We start from the raw sequence: 11,901 nt of genomic DNA, 5'->3' as shown, positions 1-11,901 counted from the left end.
CCAGTTAACGGCCTGACAGGCTATCTGTTCGACCTGGGGGTTCTCCCAGCGAACGTTTTCCCTTTTCGTTCGCTGGATCGCGACAGAACTAACCGAGCTTTGCTACATCAACAAATAATTACGGGCTGAGAAGTGTTACAGGGTGATTAGGCAGTTTTTAATTGGAGGTTAGGCGGGACGTGGGCCCACCCACATGAAAATCAGGGGCTGAGGGGCATGTTTAGTTAGTTTAGATTAGAAGGAGCCCGTAATTGCCTGTAAGACCTCGTATGTCTAGCATTTTTGGAACTAACCCTGAACGACAGAACGTCAGTTTTTCCATGAGACGCCCTGGCTTTTGCTCGACCTTCCAAAGCCCCAAACCCCTCCTCCTCGATCGCACGCCACGTTGGCCCCGCTGGCTTCCCGCCTCCGCCTCCGCCTCCCTCATGCTCATGGCCGCCGCCACCTCGGCCGCATCCTTCTCGTCCCGGGCGGCCGCCGCCCAATTGCCTCGCGCCGCCTCGGCCGCGGCCCGCAGGGGGTTTGTCTCCTTCGGCGGGGCCACCGCCCGCCCGTCCGCGCTCCGATCCGGCTGCGTCGTCTGGGCAGCCGCCGGCGGTTTCTCCTCCGGTAACGCATGGCCCTTCTCTTTGGCTTCCGTCGCGCTGCTGGTTTGGTTTGCCACTGAGTGAATAGCATAAAACTACCACAATTCGTGTTATGGTTCTAAAAAACTACCAAAAATTTGTTTGTGACTGATAACTACCATTTTTGGTGTCGGCTGTTTCAAAAAACTCAAAACACCCGTTGTTAACATTTTAATCCATCTTCTGACTGGTCGGACCAGCATATAAACGAACCGTCAGTTTGACCTCTTGTTTGACCGTTAGCTGACATGCGGAGCCCACATGTCAGTGTCTCTTCCTCGCAAAAAAAACAATTGGGTCCCTGTAAATGTTTCAAAAACGCAATCGGGTCCCTGTAATCTTTTGAAAAAAGCAATCAAGTCCCTCCCATGGCTGTGCGCCCGCAGCCATGCTCGCCGGCCAGCAGCCGCCGTGAGGAGCTCGCCGGCAGCAGCCATGGCGCCGCCGCGGAGCTCCCTTCTGTCGCCGTCGTCCAGTACGCACAGGGTGCGGGTGGACGGCTTCGTCGCAATGCTGGACGCCGCAATGGACGACCGCATCCAGGGAGGCCTCCTTCCGGAGTTAGCCGCCCGTGCCACCTGCGGCCGCGACCCACGTCCGTCTGGACCCCTGCACGAGTGGTGGCTGCTGGGGTTCGCCGGCAATGGGGGGCAGCGCCTCTGGCCGGTGGCGCCATGGCTCCACGACGTAGAGGGCGGCGCGTCGGGCTGCATGCTACAGGGAGGAGAAGAGGGTCTGGGGAGAGGAGGCTGTAGTGGAGCCGGAGGAGCGGTGGCCGACGCCGGCGAGGTGGAAGAAGGGGCGGCTGGCGCTGGTGGAAGGAGAGGTGGCCGTCGCTCCGTTGCCCTACTAGACGCCGCCGTCCGTAAGAGCGCCGTTGTGCGGGTGGATGCGGTCGTGCGCGTGGCCAGTAGTGTGGCCGGCGGCTATGGCCGCGCCACTGTCTCCGGTGAACTTCGGGTTCTTTTGCCGGTGGGGATTTGAGCTAGTAGACGTCGAAGGAGAAGGGAGGCAGAGAGGAGCGAAGGAAATGAGGAAGAGACTGACATGTGGGCCTCATATGTCAGCTAACGGTCAAACAAGCGGTCAAACTGACGGTTCGTTTAGGTGTGGGCCCGACCTGTCATAAATCAGTTTAATTTCTTAGCAACGGGTGTTTTGAGTTTTTTGAAACAGACGACACCAAAAGTGGTAGTTATCAGTCATAAACAAATTTTCGATAGTTTTTTGGAACCATAACACGAATTGTGGTAGTTTTATGCTATCCACTCTTTGCCACTCGATCGTCAGGGTCTAAGAACTAAGATCCATCCGTTGTAGCGTACGTGGCGCTGTGTGCAATCGGGGTCTAAGATTCATGCACCACATGAATGCATTTTCTAGGAACTGCTCCACTTTGTTTTTGTGCTTCAGTGTGAGTGTTAAGCAGAATAGCAGATGGTTGAACAATTTAAGCACCGTTATAACTTTGTTAGATTGGAGGTGAAAACTTCTATACAAGGGCTTAATGAGATGACAAAGATGAAATCTCTCTCTCTCTCTCGCTCTCTCTCTCTCTAATTAAGCACTCATGTAGGTGTAAATTCAGGGCTAAATTCTCTGTTGGGAGGTTCTTTTTACCTTTTGCGCTACTAAACCGATGGCGTGTGCACCCATGTTGCTGCTGTTGAACAAGCAGTTGTGCAGGATGCTACAAAGCCGGAAGCTCCAGTTGCTGTCGTTACAGGTGCTTCCAGAGGGATTGGAAAAGCCATTGCATTGACTCTTGGAAAAGCTGGATGCAAGGTGAGCTACTTTGCTGTCTTAGATTGTCATTCTGTATGTGCAGAAAGAGTGGATTCAGTGCCATTTATTTCTGAAAGATGCAACCTCACATTCTTCTTCTAACTCAAAGCAATAGATATTCCTAGATGGCCAGATATGTATGTGGTTGTATAGTTATAACTCTCTTCTTGCATATGCAAATGGCTATCTCCTCCCCATTTGCACAACGCTAAATTTAACCCCAGGGACCTCACGCCGACTTTGCCTGCAGGTCCTAGTGAATTATGCACGATCCTCCAAAGAGGCTGAAGCAGTCTCCAAAGAGGTGAGATGGTTGATTAAAACATAATATGTGCACATATTTTTTTTAATATCTGCTTACCCGTTTGTTAATTTGCATCATACAGTTACAAGATATTCGAAGACAGACTGTAACTGGTGATTGCCATAAGGAGTATTAAATTAGTTGTTTCGGTTGCCATTGCAAATAGATTAGATATTTTACTTGCCGAATTTTGCCCCTTAGTTCTCAGCAACGTCGGACATGCATATTAGTCGTTGTTATTATTTCTGACCTCTTATCTGAGTAAGAAAAAACACAGTTGTGCTGAATTTTCATTCTCATTTATGATCAAGTAAACATGACCCTTGTGTTGATCTGTTTCAGAAATCATCCAATGCAGTGTGAAATATAGTCATTTGGTATTAGTTTCGGAAAATTTCATCGGCCCATTGTAATTTCTTTTTCAGACTAGTAGATGGTAACAATAATAGTTCGTAAAGGCTAAAAGAAATCAATTGTATTTTTCTAATGTTGATTCATCTAGCTAAAAATACACTGATACCACCATTAAAACATTGTTAGTTTCGGGAGAGGCATCTAGTTTTTTTTATTTGTTAAACTGTTTTTTTTCTTCATTTTTTCTCTGCTAAGCCTAAATGCACTGATTTATTTGCAATGTAATCCTATTTTGCAGATTGAAGCAGCTGGTGGTCAGGCTATTACCTTTGGAGGAGATGTTTCTAAAGAAGCTGATGTAGAATCTATGATGAAAGCAGTAAGTGCAACTTTTTAATGAATGGAAAATGTTTTCCTTCTACCTATATATTGATCAGATTATGTAAACTTGGTTATCATTAGTTTATGGATTTCACCAGGCTCTTGATAAATGGGGAACAATTGACATCCTGGTAAATAATGCAGGTAGGTACCAACAGTTAGTTTGCACCAGTTTAGCTTTCTCTACTGTTAATTTGTTTTTCTGCATGTGAAATAACATTCTGTAACCAGGGATTACGCGAGACACGTTGTTGACGTGGATGGCGGAATCCCAGTGGCAAGAAGTAATTGGTCTAAATCTTACTGGTGTTTTTCTCTGTACAAAGGTACGTGCTCGTCCCTTTATTTCTTGAAAATTTTGTACTTGAATAATGTTTATGCTTCTTACACCTGCACATTCTTTACAGGCTGCCACAAAAATAATGACGAAGAAAAAGAAGGTTTTTGTTTTGTTTCATTCTTTGAATTGGTTTGAACATTTTTGCTACCATGCGCTACTTATCGGAGTTTAATATTTTTGGTATGCGTTAGCCCCTGGTCCTATTAATCATACACTCCCTCTGTCCCAAAATAAATGACTCAACTTTGTACTAACTTGATGACGAAGGGAGTACTTCAATTACACCTTTGCAAGCTTCATAGCTGTATCCTTACTTCATAGCTACTAGGTGATTCAATTACACTTAACTTCATAGCTGAAGGACAAAAAGGTGGCCTCCTTACTTTGCTTTATTGTGTTTCTGAAACACGTAGAGCTGAAAGAAAATTTGTATAAGGCCATACATGTTGCTAGTGCACCAAAGCAAGAGAACTAGTTTGTCCCTCTTAGACTTAGTAGGATACTGTGTTTGTTCTTCATAAAAGAAGCCCTGCTCAGAATCAGAAGTCACCTCATCAATTTTTTTGTTATCGGTTATAAGCTACTTATTTATGTTTAATGCAGGGAAGAGTCATCAACATAGCATCAGTCGTTGGTCTTACTGGCAATGCTGGGCAGGCTAATTACAGTGCTGCCAAGGCTGGGGTCATTGGTTTCACAAAAGCAGTTGCTACGGAATTGGCAAGCAGGAATATCAATGTGATCTCACTAGTAGAAAAATGGTCAAATGTCAAGCACATTAGTGCCGGTTTGCTTTTGAGCCGGCACTAATGTGTGCATTAGTGCCGGTTCCAACGGCTAGCCGGCCGCTTTCATTAGTACCGGTTCGTGGCCGACCTTTAGCACCGGTTCGTGCCACGGACCGGTACTAAAGTGAGTGGTGGCAGGATGTTGTCAGTCCTGGGCCCCTCCAGCACCTTTAGTACCGGTTCGTGGCACGAACCGGTGCTAAAGGTCGTCCTACATAAACCCTTCGTTCTTCCCCTTTCCCCTCTCCTCTCTGTTCTTCCCCTCTTCCTCTCTGTTCCAAAACAAAGAGCATGCCAAGGCGATGCGATGGCACAGAGAAGACCGTAAGAAAGACGGAAAGTTGAGAGTACCCACTGACGGGTCACAGTGGAGAAAAATCGAGAGAAAGTACGGGAAGGAGTTTGCAGATGACGCAAGGAACGTATGGTTTGGTCTAAGCGTAGATGGCATTAATCCTTTTGGGGAGCAGAGCAGCAACCATAGCACCTGGTCTGTGACTCTATGGTTGTATAACCTTCCTCCTTGGTTGTGCTTGAAGCGGAAGTTCATTATGATGTAGTGCTCATCCAAGGCCCTAAGCAACCCGGCAACGACATTGATGTGTACCTAAGGCCATTAGTTGAAGAACTCTTACAGCTGTGGAATGGAACAGGTGTACGTGCGTGGGATGAGCACATGGGGGAAGAATTTGACCTAAAGGCCTTGGTGTTCGTGACCATCAATGATTGGCCTGCTCTCAGTAACCTTTCAGGACAGACAAACAAGGGATACCGCGCATGCACGCACTGTTTGGATGATACCGACAGTATATATTTGGACAATTGTAGGAAGAATGTGTACCTGGGACATTGTCGATTTCTTCCGAGCAGACATCCCGTAAGAAAGAAAGGCAAGCATTTCAAAGGTGAGGCGGATCACCGGGCGAAGCCTCGCCACCGTACTGGTGCTGATGTACATGATATAGTCAAGGATTTGAAGGTAGTCTTTGGAAAGGGTCCTGGCGGATAACCTGTTTCGAATGACGTTGACGGACGCGTACCCATGTGGAAGAAGAAATCTATATTTTGGGACCTGCCCTATTGGAAAGACCTAGAGGTCCGCTCTGCAATCGACATGATGCACGTGACGAAAAATCTTTGCGTGACCCTGCTTGGCTTCTTGGGTGTGTATGGGAAGACAAAAGATACACCTGAGGCACGGGAGGACCAACAACGTATGCATGGAAAAGATGGCATACATCAGGGTCATGCCAGCTACGCTCTTACCAAAGAAAAGAAGGAAATCTTTTTTGAATGCCTGCTCAGTATTAAGGTACCGTCTGGCTTCTCGTCGAATATAAAGGGAATAATAAACATGGCAGAAAAAAAGTTCCAGAACCTAAAGTCTCATGACTGCCACGTGATTATGACGCAACTGCTTCCGGTTGCATTGAGGGGGCTTCTACCGGATACGTTCGATTAGCCATTGTGAAGCTATGTGCATTCCTCAATGCAATCTCTCAGAAGGTAATCGATCCAGAAATCATACCAAGGTTAGAGAATGATTTGGTGCAATGTCTTGTCAGTTTCGAGTTGGTGTTCCCACCATCCTTCTTCAACATCATGACGCACGTCCTAGTTCACCTATGCGAAGAGATTAACGTTTTGGGTCCTGTATTTCTACACAATATGTTCCCCTTGAGAGGTTCATGGGAGTCTTAAAGAAATATGTTCATAACCGTGCTAGGCCAGAAGGAAGCATCTCCAAGGGCCATGAAAATGAGGAGGTCATTGAGTTTTGTATTGACTTTATTCCTGACCTTAAGCCGATTGGTGTCCCTGAATCGCGGCATAAGGGAAGACTGGATGGAAAAGGCACGCTAGAAGGGAATCAAATAATATGTATGGACGGACATTCTCTCACTGAAGCACACTACACAGTTCTACAGAATTCCGCCTTGGTAGCTCCGTATATGGACGAACACAAGAATTTTCTACGCTCCAAACACCCGGAGCGGTCTGATGACTGGATTACACGTGAACAAACCAGAAGTTTCGCCGGCTGGTTGCAGACACGTACCATGCATGACGCCTCTATTGAAGATGACCTGTACTCGCTGTCCCAGTTACCATCTTCGAATATAATGACTTTCAAAGGGTACGAGATAAATGGTAATACATTTTACACGATCGCCCAAGATAAGAAGAGCACCAACCAAAACAGTGGTGTCCGCTTTGATGCAACAACCAAGACGGGAAAGGAAACATATTATGGTTACATAGTGGAGATATGGGAACTTGACTATGGACGTGGTTTGAAGGTCCCTTTGTTTCGGTGCAAATGGGTCAATATGGCACGAGGCGGGGTAACGGAAGACCCGCAGTATGGAATGACAACAGTGGATCTCAACAATCTTGCGTATGCAGACGAACCATTCATCCTAGCTAATGATGTGGCACAAGTTTTCTATGTGAAGGATATGTCTACCAAGCCGAGAAAAAGAAAAGATAAGGAAGCGAATGCATCATACGATGAGCCAAAGCGCCAGATAGTTCTTTCTGGGAAGAGAAACATCGTGGGAGTGGATGACAAGACAGACATGTCAGAAGATTATGAAAAGTTTGATGAAATTGCTCCATTCACAATGAATATTGACCCGAGCATCCATTTAAATATAATGCAGGCTGAAATGCTCAAGATCACTGTTGGACAACTCCTCGGTATCGAGCCCATGTCTCCGCTTAGAGAGGAGGAAATAAAACGGAAATATGTTCGGGGCCAACCTTTGGTCGAGCCCGAGGAGGTCAAGAACCTCCCAACGAGAATGTATGAATTGCATGATTGGTACATGAAAATTACCAAGATTTCCAATCGAGAGTCCCTCATGGTGCAAGTCAAGGAAGATCATTGCTTCAATAAGAAAGCTCTGTCCGTTGAGTATTCAGAACTATTTCAGTTATTCAATCAAGATGCACTCGACAAATCTATCGTCAGTTGCTATTGTCTATAAGTGATTTCTTTCTGTAATTTAAGTCTCAAGCTAGCTCTAGTGCTCATTGATTGATCATTAATTATCTGTAATTATATATCCTCACTATATATTCTTTTCTGTGGTATTATGCAGGATGAAGATGTATGAAATGAAAAAAGCTGGACGCTATGGCATTGGGTTCATTGACCCAAATACCGTTAATGAATACACATGAAAATTGGAATGGTGTAGACAAGATGTAGAGAAATGCATGCTGGAGCAATGAAGATATACTACTTCCTTGCAACTTCGAGTGAGTCACACTGTCTTGTACTACAAATTCTGTTTTTGTTTACTAGCTAGATGTTAATAAGTGTATAGGGTTTAGGGTTATAGTTGATTAGTGTTATACACATGCCCGCTTAATTTATACATGCAAACGTATGCGCATACAGTTTTCACTGGATCTTGTTAGACATTAAAGTTGACGAAGGAAAAGTTGAAGTACTGGACTCACTACTTAAAAAAGATAGTGACTACAGCATCGTGAAGGGGATAGTCGACAGATTATTTCAATCATTATTAACTATATCTCAGCCTATTTAGTTCGTCATTTCCTGATATGAACTATTTTTAATAACTCCTTTATTAATTTTCTTTGCCCGCGGGCAGGGCTTGGGCAAAGTACATCAAGGTGACTCCAGGAAAATGGCGACAAAAACTATGTTGGTATCGACCCAAGGTAAGTAATTAAGTAGTACTAGCTAGCTAGCTACCATCTCTTTAATTCTTGTTTCAATACCATAATTAATTAACATGCTTAATTGATTATTATCTGATTAAATTCTATTCTCGTAAAGGCCCTGAAGCAGGCGCCGGGGACTGAAGTGTATGCATACTACGTTTGCGAGAACATTCGCATGATGGCGTCCGAAAGGAGCAGATCTGATAGACAGGACCGGGTACGTTTGCCAAAACACTATTCACAAATCTTACATGATTGTCGATATCTAGTCACACAACTAATACACATGCATATTGATCTCCTTTTTAACAGTTCAAAGAGGTGCGGGACCAGCTCCTACCAACAGAGCGCATACGAGCACTTCAAGAGGGAATAGCGGGATTTTTGCTCGACCAGGTCATAGATCCCAAAGGAGAATACTATTACCCGCTAGCGCCCCCATGAACCACTTGTCATCGTGCTCCGAAGGCACCAAGACAACATGTATGAGAAATTGTATATATATACATGTGTATGTGTGAATAATTAATGGTGCTTGTGAGACATTCGATTATATATATATATATATATATATATATATATATATATATATATATATATATATATCGGTTCTACGAGAAAATCTATTTATATATATGCATAACGTGTACAATATGTAGTATCGTAAAATACCAGCAAACAAAAAAGAATTAAATGGAAAACACAAAATTAATGGAAAAATCAAAATTAAAACCAAAACCCCCAAACATTTAGTACCGGTTGGTGCTACTAACCGGTACTAATGGTCTACCAGCACCCGGGCCTGGCTCGTGCCACGTGGTGGCACTTTAGCGCCGGTTCGTGCCAGTAGTAAAGGGGGGGGGAGGGGGGGGGGCTTTAGTCTCCACTCTTTAGTGCCGGTTGCAGAACCGGCACTAAAGGCCCTTACGAACCGGCGCTAAAGCCCGGTTCTGCACTAGTGTCTCTCTGGCTTTTCATTGTTAGCTCGTAACTCATAAAATTGTAGTCCAACTTCTGAACAGTTTTGAATACTCAGGTGAATGCAATCGCACCTGGATTCATCGCATCAGACATGACCGCTGAACTTGGAGAGGAGCTTGAGAAGAGAATCTTGTCGACTATTCCCTTGGGTATGCATCTTAAGCTGCAACCTCTGCTTAAAGCTAGCATTGTTCATATTCTGACTGTTGTACATAAATCCTAAGTGTAGCAAAAGAAAAAATTCTTCAGAAAACTTACTGTATAGTATTATGTTATGTACATGTGCGCCCTTGTGCACTATATATACTAAGTGATTTTTTCCAGTCGGCACTAATGCTTCATTCAACAACTTCACAGGGAGGTATGTCCAGCCATTGGAAGTTGCTGGGTTGGTTGAGTTCTTGGCCCTGAATCCTGCGGCCAGCTACATCACCGGACAGGTTGGTGTAATATTGACAGTGTTCGTGCCAATTGGTTATGTGAAACTTAATAGGTTTGTTTCTGAATTATCTCTTGGCAGGTGTTTGTCATCGATGGTGGGATGGTAATGTGAAACCTTTGCAAGCTTGATAGAGCTTAACATGTGCTCCACCTAGCAGGATATTTATGTGTGGTGCATCAAACAATTTTGGGCCGTAGATTTAGGTTGCCTCACTTGAACATTGTAATCTCGTACACAAATAAATAGGTGTGACTGTAGGGAAGTTAAGACATGTGTTATATCCACGGGAAAAAATAGCGCGCTATAGCGTCGCTAATAGCACGCTATAGCGTATTGAGAATTGCCTCGCTAAATATATCGGTGTACAATGTCTCGCTAATAGCCCGCTATAGCGCGACATAGCACGCTAATAGCATATTTTGAGGTCGCCGCTATTTTGCTGTAGGGCGCTATTTTTTTCATTGGTTATATCAGTTGTTTTCAACTATTTCTTTATTGACTGACTGACCAATTTTTGACAATCTGTAGGAGGAGGATGGATTGATGGGTAGTTACTTTCTCTTTTCATTTATTTTTCAAGTCACTAAGAGCACCTCCATCTGAACCCTTAAAATTTAGATCCTCAAAAGACAAAAGCCTCCTTAAAGGAGAGGAACCACCGTGTATAATTGGAAAGAGAATGACCTACCGAGGTAGATTGCCTAGCTTTAGCGGATATCCGCTTGCACACATCAGTTGCTTTCTCTTTCGTGAGTAATTCATGCCCCTATTTTTAGGTTCCCGGCTCACCTCCCTAAAAATGCCACGTGTAAAACTTTGTAACACCCTCTTTCTTCTAATTGAAAGGCAGCGCTCCAGCCAGTTCTCAACAACAACAAAGCCTTTAGTTCCAAACAAGTTGTGGTAGGCTAGAATTCAAACCCATACGATCTCACGACCAACTCATGGTTCTGGATAACTAGCTTCTACGCACCCGGTGATAATTTAGTCCTTCAGATATCTCTTTATGGACTCTTTTCATGTCAACTTCGGTCTACCCTGACCTCATCAGCACGCGTTAGCCGTCCGCTATGCACCGGAACTTCTAGAGGCATGCACTGAATATGTCCAAACCATCTCAAATGTTGGACAAACGTTTCTTCAATCGGTGCTACCCCAACTCTATCCCACATATCATCATTTAGGACCCGATCCTTCTTATGTGGGCACACATACATCTCAACATGCGCATCTCCGCTACACCTAAAAAAAGGCTCCTCAAAGCTTAACTCCCAAATTTTTTAACACAATGATTTACTTCTAAGCCATCGACTTAGGATTCACTACTCAAGTACTTCGTTAAACGGTATTCTGGGCACATAGTTGACCAGTTCCCACTAAGAGAATTGATCCAAACAAGACGACAAGAAAAAGTACACACTTCAATAGAAATACAATTTGACTGCTTCTACAAGTCCAATCAATACTTTCTCCATCTCTTTATGTTCATTGACAGCCCTTCTCTACTGTAACACCCCGGATGTAACTTTCCATATTTGTAACTCCAACTCTTGCCATTTTCGGCTATGTGTTATGATATTCCCTCCGTGGTTGGGTTTTGTCTTTCGTTTTACATTTTGTTCATGCCATGCCTCTCATATCATGTCATCATGTGCATCTCATTGGCATACGTGTTCGTCTCATGCATCCGAGCATTTTTACCGTTGTCCGTCTTGCAATCCGACACTCCCACATGCACCGGCGCACCCCCTCTTCTCTCTTTTCGTGAGCAGGTGCTAAACATTCTCGGAATGGACCGAGGTTTGCCAAGTGGCTTTGGTATACCACCGGTAGACCACCTGTCATGTTTTGTTCCATTTGGAGGTCGTTTGATGCTCCAACGGTTAACCGGGTAACCGCAACGGCTTTTTGAGTGTTGCAGCCAAACAACCCTCCAAACAGCCCAATAACCCACCTAAGTCACCTCCATGCTCTCGGTCGTTCGATCACGATCGTGTGGGCGAAAACCGCACTCCATTTGGAGTCTCCTAGCTCCCTCTAGCTATAAATTGGTGATCCCCGAAATTTTCGCGCAGATCAAACCCTAACCCCTTCCCCTCTCCGCCGCCGGACGCGTCCGTCCTGCGCCGGACGAACCCGCGCCGCCGCCCGCAGCCAACCGGGGCGTGCCACGTCAGCCTCGCCCCGCCTCTCGCGTCTCC

General features: G+C 44.9%; 1 protein-coding gene across 1 annotated transcript; it reads left to right on the top strand.

The window, feature by feature from the left end:
• Positions 1-434: 434 nt before the first annotated feature.
• LOC123140731 (3-oxoacyl-[acyl-carrier-protein] reductase 4-like) lies at positions 435-9,811 on the top strand. Its single transcript, XM_044560014.1, has 11 exons — positions 435-610; positions 2,270-2,414; positions 2,665-2,718; positions 3,371-3,451; positions 3,552-3,597; positions 3,685-3,779; positions 3,861-3,893; positions 4,397-4,531; positions 9,314-9,407; positions 9,616-9,698; positions 9,779-9,811. The coding sequence occupies exons 1-11, from the start codon at positions 435-437 to the stop codon at positions 9,809-9,811; spliced, it is 975 nt and encodes a 324-aa protein (XP_044415949.1).
• The last annotated feature ends 2,090 nt before the right edge of the window (positions 9,812-11,901 follow it).

Source organism: Triticum aestivum, chromosome 6D (genome assembly GCF_018294505.1).
Source record: "Triticum aestivum cultivar Chinese Spring chromosome 6D, IWGSC CS RefSeq v2.1, whole genome shotgun sequence".
Taxonomy (NCBI): Eukaryota; Viridiplantae; Streptophyta; class Magnoliopsida; order Poales; family Poaceae; genus Triticum; species Triticum aestivum.
Note: the sequence above shows the minus strand (reverse complement) of the source record. Positions and strands in the feature narration are given on the sequence as shown.